This window comes from Danio rerio, chromosome 14 (assembly GCF_052040795.2).
Source record: "Danio rerio strain M-AB ecotype USA chromosome 14, GRCz13ab, whole genome shotgun sequence".
In the NCBI taxonomy this organism is placed as follows: Eukaryota; Metazoa; Chordata; class Actinopteri; order Cypriniformes; family Danionidae; genus Danio; species Danio rerio.
This window is the reverse complement of record NC_141034.1, coordinates 55602697-55620297: the sequence shown is the minus strand read 5'-3', so window position 1 is coordinate 55620297 and position 17601 is coordinate 55602697. Positions and strand designations below refer to the sequence as shown.

The 17601-nt window shown below is 36.4% G+C and overlaps 2 protein-coding genes across 3 annotated transcripts in view; one reads left to right on the top strand and one right to left on the bottom strand.

The window, feature by feature from the left end:
• The window catches only part of cdhr2 (cadherin related family member 2), a 53030-nt gene extending 50525 nt beyond the window's left edge, over positions 1 to 2505 (top strand). Inside the window, exons 31-32 of one of the 2 annotated variants that reach the window (XR_015507849.1) lie at positions 1364 to 1923; positions 1990 to 2505. Coding sequence is in view for 1 of the 2 variants with exons in the window: in XM_087281946.1 (XP_087138072.1) it covers positions 1364 to 1519 (156 nt within the window). In the remaining variant the exon portion in view is untranslated. Of the gene's footprint in view, positions 1 to 1363 lie in introns of both variants that reach the window. The other variant, XM_087281946.1, reaches the window with a different exon arrangement.
• A 4426-nt stretch (positions 2506 to 6931) lies between these two features.
• Positions 6932 to 15719, bottom strand: gprin1 (G protein regulated inducer of neurite outgrowth 1; the record flags this gene model as incomplete). The annotated part of the gene is given in 4 exon segments (NM_001442414.1): positions 6932 to 7986; positions 8468 to 9729; positions 10501 to 14547; positions 15535 to 15719. A coding segment is annotated over 1 exon segment (1653 nt).
• Between the last annotated feature and the right edge of the window lie 1882 nt (positions 15720 to 17601).

The window sequence follows — 17601 nt, the reverse complement described above, 5'->3', positions numbered from 1 at the left end:
ATTTTACTATTGCAGTATTAAAGGGAACAATTGCTAAATTTATTGCTAAAATTATAATTGCTAAAATTAAAGGGAATCCATGCTAAATTAATCCACTGAAGAAAATAAATGTATTTGTTTTGTTTTGTTAAACTTTGAAAACCATGTACATATATAGTGGGGGCAGGCCCGGATTGGCTAATCGGGAGGACCGGGAGAATTCCCGGTGTGCCGGTCCATTTTTTGGCCGCGAGGGACCGTGTCCCTAGCTGCTTGAACTCTCAGCAGTTGCACTTTCTCATTTATTTATTTATTTGACCATAGCCTCACTCTTTTTATTCATTATTTTGCCGCAGCTCTGCTCTTTTTATTTTCTCGCAGCCCCTTGAGCAAAATGCCCTGTAGCCTGCAGGTTACCCCAAACAGCGACACCTTAGTGAATATAAGAATTCAAAGAATTAATATTAATGAATATTACACCTTCTCAATGAAAATCAGATGATTCACTACATTAATAAACCTGACATAACTTGATCAGAAATCTAAAAAGGAGAAAAAAAGATTAAGCCGTCGATAAGAGTCTTGCAGGTCATAGTGCAATATTTATATTTCATTCCAGCCGCATTAAAGTAACAGCGCCACTGTGGTCCAGTAGTCAGCATGTTGTGCTAATACACCGCCGACCCGTGTTCAAACCTCATCTGAAAAATATATATTTTTTTTTTTTCGTTTTTTATTGTTAAGACAAATAATACTGTTAGGGTTGCTGAAATTTTCAAGTTCTAAAGCAACTGTTTACTTGAAAAAGACGTGACAGTGTCATGAACTGAGATGGGCCGGTCTAAGGCTTGAAACTCCAGGGCTGGAAAGGAGTCCCACTCCGGCCCTGAGTGGGGGGCACAATATACACCCCCCCCCCCCCCTCCCAAAAAAAAAAATATTTTTTTTCTTCTGGAGAAAGTCTTTCTTGTTTTTTTTTTAGGGTTAGGGTTAAAAGCTGTTTTTTTTTAACTTTTTAAAACCTTTTTTGGGTCAATAAGCAATATTAGTTTTGGATAGTCTCCAGAACAAACCACTGTTATACAATGACTTGCCTAATTACCCTAATTTTACCCTAAATAATCTAGTTAAACCTTTAAATGTCACTTTAAGCTGAATACTAGTATCTTAAAGAATATCTAGTCTAATATTATGTGCTGTAATCATGGCAAAGAGAAAAGAAATCAGTTATTAGAAATGAGTTATTAAAACTATTATGATCATAAATGTATTGACATTTTTTTCTACATTAAACAAAAATTGGGGAAAAATAATAAAAATTTAACAGGAGGGCTAATATACCTGAGGCATCCGTTTTGAGTTTGTGTTTTCTGCTGTTCTGCAGGCGATTCAGGAGGAAGAAGAAGAGGATGAAGAGAGGAGCGAATCTCCGTACATCGAGCCTCTGGGTGCCGCTTTGGCTCAGCGAGAGAAGAAAAGAGGAGCAGACAGTCCCGGACTCACTTTTACAAACCATTCAGTAGACACCACTGACCTCTAACATTGAGCAAATCAATCACTCCCACCTCCACCTGTCTGCCAAGTCACATATATGTGCTCCTGCCAAAAAGAAAAGAGACAGAAAACTCTGAACAAGCCGGCTGAAGTAATACTGCACTATCAAATGTGAAGAAAAAACACACACAATGGTTTGGCAAATGCACTAAAAGCAAACAACCTCACATAAAAATCTAATATATGGCAAATATGCAAATTACAAATATGATATACCAGTTCATATTTGGATTTTACATACACTTAACAATTTGCTGTAGAATCTACAGTAAATGCCAAACATTTACTGTAGATTCTACAGTAAATATATGTATTTACTGTATAAAACAGTATAAAACTGTATATAAACAGTTTTACATACTGTAAAACATATTTTATACTGTATATACAGTATAAAATATGTCATATATGCAATATGTATTTCAAAATATTGCAAAAATGTCAAATTGCTGCCAGCAATTTGACATTTTTGCAATATTTTGAAATACATACAGCATATATGACATATTTTACATTTGTTATGTTAGTCATATGTGTAGTTTGCATGTATTTCCATACATCACATTTCTATATGAGGCAATTCAAACTGTCTTTGATGTGTAGTTTTATTCGGCATTACTATTTTCTATCATCTTTCATTTTCTCATTTTAAATTCTGCACTTTTGGACTCTTTAACTAATTATTTTTGCATTATTCTCTGTCTCTGAACGAAATCATATACAGAAAATAATGTTTTGCATTATGTGTGTGTGTGTCCTGCCAAATATTACCTGGCACTAGCTGCTTACTTCAGGTTTGATCAAAGCAAGAACATCTCACATCTTGCTAAGCCAGATTGGTGCCCAGGGTGTATATAATATGAACTGTCTGTGTTGTTGTGATATATTTTAAGTGCAATTGTATGATAACATGTTCTGTTGATATGCAATTTTTTTTGCAATTAAATAAAACTGATCTTGTCATCAAAACGACTGAGAAATCGAGTGTTTGCTTCTCCTTTGTACACATGATTTATTGTCAAAATCTCACTATACAGCTCTCACAATTCACAAAACATCACAGGGAACGTAAGACTTGAAGGTTTGTGTTTGTTACAGAATTGCTGAACTGAAGATACAAGACAAAACCATTTAGTATTTTGGGATTTTACAAAAAGCCGATAGAAAAAGAAGAATCAAACTCAAACACCAAAATATTTCACATCATTATTACTTGTTGCCTGAAACACCAAGAATTTCTAGTGTTGTTTTTTATATCTTGGCACTGCCACTCTATAAATGTTTTCTAACACTCCTTAAAGTACATGGCAAGCTCTTATTTACATGTTTGAAATGTATAAATATTAAAAGTAAAATCGTCTGTGTAAAAGGGCACTTTAAAAAAGTGATACTCACTGACCACAACAACATCAGGATAACACAATGTTGACAAAAGCAAGCAAAAACACATAGCAATAAAACTTTTTAAAGAGCGATAAATAAACACAACTATTTATTCGAAGCAGGGGCGGTTCTAGGATAAATAATGCTAAATTTATATTATTTAGCTTTGCAATCTTGACAAAATATTCTAATTATTTTTTTTATAATATTTATACTAATTTATCAATATCTTACTAAAAACTTCATGATTCATTACTAGATTAATCATTTTAATTCATTACTCGATGTTTTTGATGGGTGGTTGTCGCCACCTATTGGCCGAACCTTGTAATTTCTACAACATTGCTAGTAGACAGTACTGTGTTGCTTTTTTAAAGGTGATTAACCCAAAAAGTAAAGTTTTCCGAGTACTTCTGAGAAGATTTGATAGTTCGTAACCTAAAAATGAAAACTCTAACGTTAGATGAATAGACTAAAGACTGAACATCTCTGTGGGTCAAAAGCCGGTTTGTAAACACAGCAAAGAGAAAGAAACATATGCAAATCACGACCATTTATAAGGATTTCTTTGGTGTTATCAGATGCTGATGTTGTAGCTATGAAATCCATACATTTAGGACGGCTAAACAAGTCAAATAAGTGTTAAAAAAATGTTTACAAACCTAAAAAGGCCGTCCATTTTAGCGTCAGGTCCATAGACTGTAAAATAACCTCTTGGCTGACGCAGCCGCAGAATAATCGCGCCTAAATTACACGCATGCGCAGAATAGCAAAAAAAAAAAAAATTTCTTATCGATTGTCTTTCATTATATCATTTAATTCACAAAATTAAATAAAACATATATTTTTTAAATTAATTTTGCATTTATTTAAAAAATTTAATTAATAAAAATAGCATCTAGAACCGCCCCTGGCTCGAAGTGCATCAGACTAAACCAAAAACAGTGTCATGAACTGAGATGGGCCGGTCTAAGGCTTGAAACTCCAGGGCTGGAAAGGAGTCCCACTCCGGCCCTGAGTGGGGGGCACAATATACACCCCCCCCCCCCCTCCCAAAAAAAAAAATATTTTTTTTCTTCTGGAGAAAGTCTTTCTTGTTTTTTTTTTAGGGTTAGGGTTAAAAGCTGTTTTTTTTTAACTTTTTAAAACCTTTTTTGGGTCAATAAGCAATATTAGTTTTGGATAGTCTCCAGAACAAACCACTGTTATACAATGACTTGCCTAATTACCCTAATTTTACCCTAAATAATCTAGTTAAACCTTTAAATGTCACTTTAAGCTGAATACTAGTATCTTAAAGAATATCTAGTCTAATATTATGTGCTGTAATCATGGCAAAGAGAAAAGAAATCAGTTATTAGAAATGAGTTATTAAAACTATTATGATCATAAATGTATTGACATTTTTTTCTACATTAAACAAAAATTGGGGAAAAATAATAAAAATTTAACAGGAGGGCTAATATACCTGAGGCATCCGTTTTGAGTTTGTGTTTTCTGCTGTTCTGCAGGCGATTCAGGAGGAAGAAGAAGAGGATGAAGAGAGGAGCGAATCTCCGTACATCGAGCCTCTGGGTGCCGCTTTGGCTCAGCGAGAGAAGAAAAGAGGAGCAGACAGTCCCGGACTCACTTTTACAAACCATTCAGTAGACACCACTGACCTCTAACATTGAGCAAATCAATCACTCCCACCTCCACCTGTCTGCCAAGTCACATATATGTGCTCCTGCCAAAAAGAAAAGAGAAAGAAAACTCTGAACAAGCCGGCTGAAGTAATACTGCACTATCAAATGTGAAGAAAAAACACACACAATGGTTTGGCAAATGCACTAAAAGCAAACAACCTCACATAAAAATCTAATATATGGCAAATATGCAAATTACAAATATGATATACCAGTTCATATTTGGATTTTACATACACTTAACAATTTGCTGTAGAATCTACAGTAAATGCCAAACATTTACTGTAGATTCTACAGTAAATATATGTATTTACTGTATAAAACAGTATAAAACTGTATATAAACAGTTTTACATACTGTAAAACATATTTTATACTGTATATACAGTATAAAATATGTCATATATGCAATATGTATTTCAAAATATTGCAAAAATGTCAAATTGCTGCCAGCAATTTGACATTTTTGCAATATTTTGAAATACATACAGCATATATGACATATTTTACATTTGTTATGTTAGTCATATGTGTAGTTTGCATGTATTTCCATACATCACATTTCTATATGAGGCAATTCAAACTGTCTTTGATGTGTAGTTTTATTCGGCATTACTATTTTCTATCATCTTTCATTTTCTCATTTTAAATTCTGCACTTTTGGACTCTTTAACTAATTATTTTTGCATTATTCTCTGTCTCTGAACGAAATCATATACAGAAAATAATGTTTTGCATTATGTGTGTGTGTGTCCTGCCAAATATTACCTGGCACTAGCTGCTTACTTCAGGTTTGATCAAAGCAAGAACATCTCACATCTTGCTAAGCCAGATTGGTGCCCAGGGTGTATATAATATGAACTGTCTGTGTTGTTGTGATATATTTTAAGTGCAATTGTATGATAACATGTTCTGTTGATATGCAATTTTTTTTGCAATTAAATAAAACTGATCTTGTCATCAAAACGACTGAGAAATCGAGTGTTTGCTTCTCCTTTGTACACATGATTTATTGTCAAAATCTCACTATACAGCTCTCACAATTCACAAAACATCACAGGGAACGTAAGACTTGAAGGTTTGTGTTTGTTACAGAATTGCTGAACTGAAGATACAAGACAAAACCATTTAGTATTTTGGGATTTTACAAAAAGCCGATAGAAAAAGAAGAATCAAACTCAAACACCAAAATATTTCACATCATTATTACTTGTTGCCTGAAACACCAAGAATTTCTAGTGTTGTTTTTTATATCTTGGCACTGCCACTCTATAAATGTTTTCTAACACTCCTTAAAGTACATGGCAAGCTCTTATTTACATGTTTGAAATGTATAAATATTAAAAGTAAAATCGTCTGTGTAAAAGGGCACTTTAAAAAAGTGATACTCACTGACCACAACAACATCAGGATAACACAATGTTGACAAAAGCAAGCAAAAACACATAGCAATAAAACTTTTTAAAGAGCGATAAATAAACACAACTATTTATTCGAAGCAGGGGCGGTTCTAGGATAAATAATGCTAAATTTATATTATTTAGCTTTGCAATCTTGACAAAATATTCTAATTATTTTTTTTATAATATTTATACTAATTTATCAATATCTTACTAAAAACTTCATGATTCATTACTAGATTAATCATTTTAATTCATTACTCGATGTTTTTGATGGGTGGTTGTCGCCACCTATTGGCCGAACCTTGTAATTTCTACAACATTGCTAGTAGACAGTACTGTGTTGCTTTTTTAAAGGTGATTAACCCAAAAAGTAAAGTTTTCCGAGTACTTCTGAGAAGATTTGATAGTTCGTAACCTAAAAATGAAAACTCTAACGTTAGATGAATAGACTAAAGACTGAACATCTCTGTGGGTCAAAAGCCGGTTTGTAAACACAGCAAAGAGAAAGAAACATATGCAAATCACGACCATTTATAAGGATTTCTTTGGTGTTATCAGATGCTGATGTTGTAGCTATGAAATCCATACATTTAGGACGGCTAAACAAGTCAAATAAGTGTTAAAAAAATGTTTACAAACCTAAAAAGGCCGTCCATTTTAGCGTCAGGTCCATAGACTGTAAAATAACCTCTTGGCTGACGCAGCCGCAGAATAATCGCGCCTAAATTACACGCATGCGCAGAATAGCAAAAAAAAAAAAAATTTCTTATCGATTGTCTTTCATTATATCATTTAATTCACAAAATTAAATAAAACATATATTTTTTAAATTAATTTTGCATTTATTTAAAAAATTTAATTAATAAAAATAGCATCTAGAACCGCCCCTGGCTCGAAGTGCATCAGACTAAACCAAAAACAGTCATAGGGGATTCTCGAGTCATTTTCAATGTCTTAACAATGTTAAAGGGGTGTATCATTAAACAAAGCTCCTCAAAACTGGGAGAGATTGTCTTGTTTGGAGTATTACAATAGTTTCAACTGATGTTTTTAGTTTTATTCCTCATCTTGACATGATCTTGAACAACATCTCGGCCTCCAGACACCCCTAAAACAATATTGAACCAATGTATGTTGCTGTTTTCCTCGTTTTGCCTTTTGAGCCAGGACATTTTCGCCAGTTTGATGTCAGAGGAGGATTGGAAGGCATTAGAGTCGATATTTAGAGGTTCACTGATTTGTCCAAAGAGCATCAAATAAAACCAAAATAAAAATAAAAACAACAACAGCAAATAAAAGATATAAGGAATTCCCAACTCATTTTTGAATGTCTTAAAAGTTAGTTTTGCCCAAAATGACAGTTGTCTTCAAAATATTTTGTTTTGTGATGCAAAAGAAAGAAACTCATTTAAGTTTAGAGCCACATGAGTGTGAGTAAATGGCGAGGAAACTTTTGTTAAAATTATGCCTTTAACACTTTGATGCACAAGCTATAAAATAGATTAAAAAAATAATCTTAGACAGGTCACTTTAGACCCATGTGCATCAGAGGGTTAAGCATGTTAAAGGGCTTTCTCCTTAAACAAATCTCCTCAAAACTGGGGTGTGAAGGCTGATGTTGTCAGTGTTATTCCTCAAGTAAAAGTTACATCCCTCCAAGTAAATGATGAGGAAACTTTCAGTTTTGGGAGAATTTTTCCTTTATGAATGTTAAAGGGGTGTATAATTAAACAAAGCTCTTCAAATCTAGTAGAGATTGTCTCCTTTGGACTATTGCAATAGTTTCGACTGAAGTTTTTAGTTTTATTCCTGATCTTGATGGGGTCTTGAAGAACAACTCGGCCTCCGGATGCTCCTAATTCACTGGCGGACATGATTCTGTCGATTTCTTTTCCTCACTTTTTCCTTCATCCTGGATGTTTTCACCAGAATCTTAAATTAAAGGAGGACTGGAAGGCATCGGAGTGGATATTTTGGTCAGATCCACTGACTGGACTGTATTTGTATGGAGTATACCAAATAAGGCGGTTCTTCAGTCATTTAGGAGCAGTTCACCCAAAAATTTAAATTCTGCCCTCATTTATTCACAACCAAGTGGTTCTAAACTTTGAAGAGTTTCTTGTGAAGTTGATTCTTTACAATATCTTGCTCTTTGTTCAACAGAAGAAACTCATACAAGTTTTGAAGTGCTTGAGTGCAAGTAAATGATGAGGAAACCTTTAGTTTTGGGGGATTTGTCCTAAGAATATTTAAGGAGTGTATTATAAACAAAGCTTTTCAAAAGTTAGAGAGATTGTCCTGTTTGTACTATTACAATAGTTTCGACTGATGTTTTAAGTTCTATTCCTCATCTTGACATGGTCTTAAACAACAGCTCGGCCTCCGCATGCTTCTAAACCACTGGTGGTTTAGGATATTTCGGTCAGATCCACTGACTGGACTGTATTTGTATGGAGTATACCAAACCAAAACAATTGATAAAGGCAATTTTCAGTCATTAGAACTGTCTTAATTTCCCAGAGATGGGTTGCAGCTGGAAGAGAATCTGCAGTGTAAAACATATGCTAGATAAGTTGGCGGTTCATTCCACGGTGGTGACTCCAGATTAATAAAGGGACTAAGCCGAAAAGAAAATGAATGAATAAATGAACTGGCTTAAAGGGACAGTTGCCTTAAAAAAGAAAATTCTGCCCTCATTTATTCACAATTAAGAGTTTCTTTCTTCTATTGAACACATCAATGGCTCCTTTTTCCAGCATTCTGCACAGTACCTTGCTCTTTGTTAAACAGAATAAAGAAACTCATAAAAGTTTTAAACCACTTGAGTGCAAGTAAACAATGAGGAATCTTTCAGTTTTGGGTGAACTGTTCCTTTAAGAATGTTTAGGGGTTAATTACTAAACAAAGCCCCTCTAAACTGTCTGGTTTGTACTATTACAATAATTTCAACTGATATTTTTAGTTCTATTCCTCATCTTGACTTGGTCTTGAAAAACAACTCGGCCTCCGCATGCTCCCAAATCACTGGCAGACATGAATCTGTCAATGTCTTTTAATCTGCACCATCTTTTCCTCACTTTCTCCTTCATCCTGGACTTTTTCACCATGAATCTGACTATGGAAGAGCTTTGGGAGGCATCAAAGTTGATATTTTGGTCAGATCCACTAATTAGACATCAATTGGAGTTTTTCATTGGACTGTATTTGTATGAAGTTTACCAAAACAAAACAAATGGCAAAGTGGGTTCTTGAGTTGAGTCTTAAAGGAACAGTTCACCCAATAATCCACAGATGCTGGGACATCAATCAGAGCAGGCTATATCTTCTGCTTCTTCACCTGTTTCTCCAGGAGTTTCTGAATGGACTGTATTTGTCAGACGTACAGTATACCAAATCAATTATAAATGAATGCTATAGGGGATTCTCAAGTCATTTCTAATGTCTAATGAAAGGGATAGTTTACCAAACAATAAAAATTCTGTCCTTCATTCATCCTCAACCTGTACCGCAGTTATTCAAGCTTCATTGTCTTCTAAAAAACACCTGAAGAATGCTGGATAAAAACAGCCATTGACTTCCATAATAGGAATAAAAGACACTATTGATGTCACCATCTTAAGTCAATGGTAGGGATATAAAAAAAATTGTGTAAACTGTCACTTTGAGAACGTTAAATGTGCGTATCATTAGACAAAGCTGCTCAAGACTAGTTGAGATTGTCTGGTTTGGACTATTGCAATAGTTTTGACTGATGTTTTTAGTTTTATTCCTCATCTTGATGTGGTCTCGAACAACAACTCGGCCTCTGGATGCTCCTAAACCACTGGCGGACCTGATTCTGTTGATGTCTTTTGCTCGGCATTGTCTTCTTCTCACTTTCCCCTGTATCCTGAATGTTTTTGTCAGAATCTGAAATTGGAGGAGGACTGGAAGGCTTTGGAGTGGATATTTCACTCAGATCCACAGACGGGACATCAATCGGAGTGAGCTGTATCTTCTGCTTCTTCACGTGTTTCTGAATGAATTGCAATTGTCCAGAGTATATCAACCAAAAAAACAATCAATAAAGAGGGTTCTAATGTCATTGCTATGTGTTAATGGGACAGTTCAATAAAACAGTGAAAATTCTGCCTTTCTTTCATCCTCAACCTGTTCCAGACCTGTTTGATCTTCATTTTCTGCTTAAAAAAGGTAAACTGAAGAATGCTGGATAAAAACATTGATTGACCTCCATACTGTTTTTATTCCTATGGATGTCACCATCACAAGTAAATGGTGAGGAAATAAAAATTAGAGTAAACTGTCACTTTAAGAATGTTAAAGGTGCACATCATTAGACAAAGCTGCTCAAGACTAGTAGAGATTGTCTGGTTTTGACTATTGCAGTAGTTTAGACTGATGTTTTTAGTGTTATTCTTCATCTTGACGCAGTCTTGATTAACAACCTGGCCTCCGAAAACTCCTAAACCACTGATGGACATGATTCTGTTGACGTCTCCTCCTCACGTTCTCCTTTATCCTGGACTTTACACCAGAATCTGACATTGGAGGAGCATTGGATGGCATTGAAGTTTATTTTGGTCAGATCCACAGACGGGACATCAATCGGAGCAGGCTGTATCTTCTGCTTCACCTGTTTCTCCAGGTGAATAAATTGTAATTGTCCAAAGTATATGCAATTAAACCAAAAAACAATCAATAAAGAGGGTTCTAATGACATTTTCAATGTGTTAATGGGACAGTTCAATAAAAAAAGTGAAAATTCTGCCTTTCTTCCATCAGCAACCTGTTCCAGACGTGTTTGAGCTTCATTTTCAGCTGAAAATAGATATACTGAAGAATGCTGGATAAAAACCAGTCATTGACTTCCATACTGTTTTTATTCCTATGGATGTCACCATCATAAGTAAATGGTGAGGAAATAAAAATGAGTGTAAACTGTCACTTTAAGAATGTTAAAGGGGCGTAAAAATAAACAAAACTCCCCAAAATTGGGAGATTGTCTGGTTTGTACTATTACAATAGTTTCGACTGATGTTTTTAGTTTTATTCCTCATCTTGACATGGTCTTGAACAACAACTCGGCCCTTTGGATAGTCCTAAACCACTGACAGACATGATTCTGCCGACTTCTTTTGCTCTGCACCGGCTTTTCCTCAATTTCTCCTTCATCCTGGACACCTATACAAGAATCTGACATTGGAGGAGCACTGGAAGGCATTGAAGTTTATATTTTGGTCAGCTCCACAGACGGGACATCAATCGGAGCAGGCTGTATCTTCTGGTTCATCTGTTTCTGCAGATGAATGAATTGCAATTGTCCAAAGTATATGAACTCAACCAAAAAACAATCAATAAAGAGGGTTCCAATGTCATTTTCAATGTGTTAATGGGACAGTTCAATAAAACAGTGAAAATTCTGCCTTTTTGAGCTTTTTTGAGCTTCATTTACTGCGGAAAAAAAGTATACTGAATAATGCTGGATAAAAACCAGTCATTGACTTCCATACTGTTTTAATTCCTATGGATGTCACCATCATAAGTAAATGGTGAGGAAATAAAATGAGTGTAAACTGTCACTTTAAGAATGTTAAAGGGGCGTAAAAACAAACAAAGCTCCCCAAAATTGCGAGAGATTGTCTGGTTTGTACTATTACAATAGTTTTTTCTATTAACATAGTTTTATTCCTCATCTTGACATGGTCTTGAACAACAACTCGGCCCTTTGGATTATTTGGATGATTCTGCCGATGTCTTTTGCTCTGCACCGGCTTTTCCTCACTTTCCCCTTTATCCTGGATGTTTTCCCCAGTATCTGACATTGCAGGAGCACATCAAAGTTGATCTCAATTAATTTCTAAAGGGACAGTTCACCAAACAATGAAAATTCTGTCCTTCATTCATCCTCAACTTGGTCCACATTTATTCAAGCTTCTATTTTTTTTGCTAAAAACAGATATATTGAAGAATGCTGGATTAAAAAAATCCCACCATTGACCTCCATAGTGTATTTACTCCTATTATGGATGTCAACAGCGTAAGTAAATGGTGAGGAAATAAACATTTTGAGTGAACTGTCACTTTAGGAATGTTAAAGGTGCGTATCAAAGCTGCTCAAGACTTGTAGAGATTGTCAGGTTTGAAATATTACGATGGTTTCAAAGGACCTTATAAACGATCAGTTGATGGTTTCATTCCTCATCTGGATGTGGTCTTGAACAAAAACTCAGCCTTCGGATGCTCCTAAACCCCTGGTGAACATGATTCTGTTGACGTCTTTTAGTCTTCTCCTCACTTTCCTCTTTATCGTGGATATTTTCGCCTGAATCTGAAATTTGAGGAGGACTAGAAGGCATCGGACTGGATATTTCCTGACGTCACATCAATTGGACCAAGCTGTATTTTCTGTTTCTTCACCTGCTTCTCCAGATGTTTCTGGCAAAAATTGTAATTGTCTGAAGTTTATGCAATCACACAAAAAAACAATCAATAAAGAGGTTTCTAAGGTCATTTTCAAAGTGTTAAAGGGACAGTTCAGTGAATTTCTTTCATCCTCAACCTGTTCCAGACCTGTTTAATCTTCTTTTTCTGCTGAAAAAAATATACTGAAGAATGCTGGATAAAAAAAAACAGCCATTGACCTCCATACTGTTTTTATTCCTAGTATGGATGTCAACAGGTTAAGTAAATGGCAAGGACATATACATTTTGTGTGAACTGTCACTTTAAGAATGTTAAAGGTGCGTATCAAAGCTGCTCAGGATTAGTCGAGATTGTCTGGCTTGAAATATTACGATGGTTTCAATGGACTTTATAAATGTTTTTAGTTTTATTCCTCATCTTGACGTGGTCTTGAACAACAACTCGGTCTCCGGATGCTCCTAAACCACTGGCGGACATGATTCTGTCGACGTCTTTTAATCTGCACCGGCTTCTCCTCACTTTCTCCTTTATCCTGGATGTTTTCAGCCGAACCTGAAATTGGAGGAGGACTGGAAGGCATCGGCGTGGAGATTTCGCTCAGATCCACAGACGGGACATCAATCGGACCAGGTTGTATCTTCTGCTTCTTCACCTGTTTCTCCAGGTGCTTCTGAATAGCAGTTCCCAGCACCGCCACCTCCACCACCGCTCCGTAAACCTCCCAAGTCATGCCTTTTTCATCCCAGCTCACCTCCTGCACGGGTTCCGGAGAATCTTCTATTACAATCCCAATCCTTGGTTCTGGCTCTGGGATGACCTCTGGAGCGGTTAAAATAACAGGAGTCATTGGAGCTGTGGCTACAGAACACATCTCAGGGGCATTTAGAACTATAGGAGTCATTGGAGCTGTGCCTATCGAATGCATCTCTGGAGCATTTAGTACTGTAGGAGTCATTGGAGCTGTGCCTGTCGAATGCATCTCTGGAGCATTTAGTACTGTAGGAGTCATTGGAGCTGTGCCTATCGAATGCATCTCTGGAGCATTTAGTACAGTAGGAGTCATTGGAGCTGTGCCTATCGAATGCAGCTCTGGAGCATTCAGTACTAAAGGAGTCATTGGAGCAGTGGCTACAGAATGCGTCTCTGGAGCGTTCAGAACTAAAGGAGTCATTGGAGCTGTGGCCACCGAATGCATCTCCACATTTTTAGTCTCTAAGTCCTCCTGGTTGCATTTATTAGCGAGCTTTCCAAAAGTGCTTGGAAAAATGAAAGTTCCAGAAGCTTCTGGTGGAGTCATGGGACTGGTGGCCACCGAATGGTACATCACCTCAAGACTGACTTGTGTTTGCACATGTTGAGTGCGAATAGGAGATCGACTCAAATCCAGCTTCTCTTTAGCCGATTCGCTTTTATTTGCATCGACTTTTCCTACATCCTCAGACTGTGTGGGCTGATCTTTCAGACTTTGTGTGCAACAAACATCCAATTCCTGTGGTGGGTTTGACTTTGTGCAAATTGGGTCTGGATCCTCTTGAGATTTAGGTTGTTCTTCAGTTGTTGTATTAGTTGAGGTGTTGTTTACGACGTTGGTTTTCTGGATTTGACTTACTTCAATCATGTTGGCCACAACAATTGATCCATCAAGATTATCCTCATCAATCAGTTCTCGAACATCACCACTAGATATTTCAGCTTCAGTACAAGCCGTCTGCTCTTCATTTGTGTCCTCATCCTCTTCCTCCTCTAAATTGCAATCATGATTGGTCACTAGAATGGTGATCTCCTGATCAATGCACATCTCCTTACATCTCTCTTTGCATGCTGGATCATCAACCTCCATTTCAGTTTGAGGGGAAGATAAATCCTCGATTCGCAGTTCAGGTGGATTCACAGACTGTTGGATGATCTCCTCTTGAACTGCACTCTCTGGTGCTTTCACTTTTTCATCAGTGTCATTAATGAGAGGATAGTCAATGCTTCGGTCTTCCGGGTTTATACTTGTGCTGGTCTCCGAGCCAACTTTCCAAACTTCACTCTCTGTCAAAACCGGACCCTCCATGAGTTCAGAGATGAGTTTGTGGCGAAGCAAAGAGAAATGTGTTTCACACCACCAAGGGTTAGCTGGAAAGCATGCACATAAATGCATTAGTACTTATTGAAAACATATAACAGATTTAGCTGATATTTTTGTCCAAAGTGACTGACATTTTAGGAGGCGTATTACATCAGAGATTTATTCTGGGTTCAATTTTATTCATTGTAAAAAACAAACACTATTATAAAACACATATTGTTTTCGATTTGTACTGATTAAATAAACACCATTTAAAAATCTGATCACACTTTACAAAAAGGTTTCATCTTTAGTATGTATTTACTAACATTAACTAATTAGGAACAGTACATGCAAATCCTTAATCGTTATTAAAGAATACAAGGTCACACTTTACAATAAGGTTCATTAGTTAATGTTAATTAATCACATGAACAAACAATGAACAATACATTTACTACAGTGTTTACTCATGTTACTAGAGGTTAGTTAATGAAAATACAGTAGTTCATTGTTAGTTCATGTTAACTCATGGTGCATTAACTAATGGTAACAAGCATGGACTTGAATGTTAATAATGCATTAGTAAATGTTCAATTATGATTAATAAATGCTTTACATGTGTTTTTCATGATTAGTTCATGTTAGTAAATGCATTAAATGAACCTTATTGTACCTTAAGTGTTACCGAATATAACCTTATATTATGAAAATCTATACAGTACAGAAAGAAGAATGGAAATGAGTAATAAATGTGTTCAGAAAATACAGACCAACATCTGAGCAGAGATTTTGGTTTAATGAATCCAGACATGATAATTGCAAACACACTTTAGCCTCGGATGATCTCAAATATCACTTCTCTATGAGTCAGTATCTGTTTTTAAATAGATTAAATGCCATGCCAGCTGTCTGATTTGGTTCTTCTACCCATGCCAAAATAAATAAACCCCCAAAAACTTGCTCAGTACCAGTATACGCTTAACAACAAACAAAACTACGACACACACACACACGATGAGACGTTATTAGAAAAACACCACAACGACACATACCTCAGCTGAACGCCAGATCCAAAGCGGAGTCCATACTGTCAAAGATTTCACCAGCAAAGCATGTCTTCACACTGAGCGTCTCGTTTTGGTGCTGGTAGTGATTAGACGCAGGTTTATTTTCCAGAAGAATCTCGGTGGATGGTGGTCCTTGGATTTCACTGTGGCTCCGAGTGCTGAAAGCTTCTGATTTTTAGTTTCCCTGGAAACCAGACTCAACCTGGCAGTGAGTGGTAATGAAATGACAAAGTATCGCTAGCTCCTTTTTTTTTTTTTAAATCAGAAGCAAATGATGGTGCTCAAAAATATCTGGAAAAAAAAGCTAATTAAATAAAAAATAAAGAGAGCGAGAGAGAACATGAACAATGCACTTATGTAATAATCTCAAATTAAATGCATTCATTTTTTGAAAGTGTGCATTATATTTAATCTATTAATTTTCCTTCGGCTTGGTTCCTTTATGCATCAGGGGTCGCTACAGCGGAATGAACCGCCAACTATTCCAGCATATGTTTTACACAGCAGATGCAGTTCCAGCTGCAACCCAGTACTGGGAAAGACCCATACACGCTCATTCACACACACACACACACACACACACTTATACACTACGTCTAATTTAGTTTATTCAATTGCCCTATAGCGCATGTGTTTGGACTGTGGGGGAAACTGGAGCACCTGGAGGAAACCCACACCAACACAGAGCCCAGCCGAGACTCAAACCAGTGACCTTCTTGTCATGAGGAGACTGCCATAATCTATGCTGTGCTGCCATAATCTATGGCTATGCTGCTATAATCTAATTAATTGCATTCATTTTTTGAAGTGTGCATTATATTAAATTTATTCATTTTCCTTCAGCTTGGTCCCTTTATGCATCAGGGGTTGCCACAGCGGAATGAACCGCCAACTATTCCAGCATATGTTTTACACTGCGTTTGCCTCTCCAGCTGCAACCCAGTACTGGGACACACCCATACATACTCATTCACACACTCATATACTACGGCCAATTTAGTTCATCAATTCCCCTATAGCGCATGTGTTTGGACTGTAGGGGAAACCGGAGCACCCGGAGGAAACCCACGCCAACACGGGGAGAACATGCAAACTCCACACAGAAACACCAACTGGCCCAGCCGAGACTGAAACCAGTGACCTTCTTGCCGCGAGGAGACTTCCATTATCTATGCTGTGCTGCCATAATCTCAAATGAAATGCACTCTATTTTTGAAATGTGCATCAATGATATTTATTTGAATATATTTTAAGTGTTATATTTAACAATATTATATTTAATAAATTCTATATTCACTTAAACTATATTTAAAGCATTTATTATTTAATAAGCAGATATTTTTTCCTTTTAAACTACACTGCTCAAAACAGTAAAGGCAACACTTATTTTTTTGAGCAGTATATATTAAATATACTGCTCTCTCTCTCTCTCTCTCTCTCTCTCTCTCTCTCTCTCTCTCTCTCTATATATATATATATATATATATATATATATATATATATATATATACACTCAAAAAATTGTACTTGTTCAAACTACTTATTTATAATGAGTACACAATTCGTGATATTTCATTGGGACAACTTAATTTGTTTATGTTCAATCCACATACATTTGTTGGAAGTGTTAAGTTAGCATAATCAATTTGTGTTGGGACAACATGAATAAATTGTGTGGAATCCTGCATTTTTTACAGTGTAGGGCGGCACGGTGGCTCAGTGGTTAGCACTGTTGCCTAACATCACGAAGATCACTGATTCAAGTTCCGTCTGGGTCAGTTGGCATTTCTGTGTGGAGTTTGCATGTTCTCCCCGTGTTGGCGTGTGTTTCCTTCGGGTGCTCCAGTTTCCCCCACAGTCCAAACACATGCGCTACAGGGGAATTGGATGTATTAAATTGGCCGTAGTGTATGTGTGTGTGAATGTGAATGTGTATGGGTGTTTTCCAGTACTAGGTTGCAGCTGGAAGGGCAACCGCTGTGTAAAACATATGCTGGAATAGTTGTCGGTTTATTCTGCTGTGGTGGCCCCGGATGAATAAATGGACTAAGC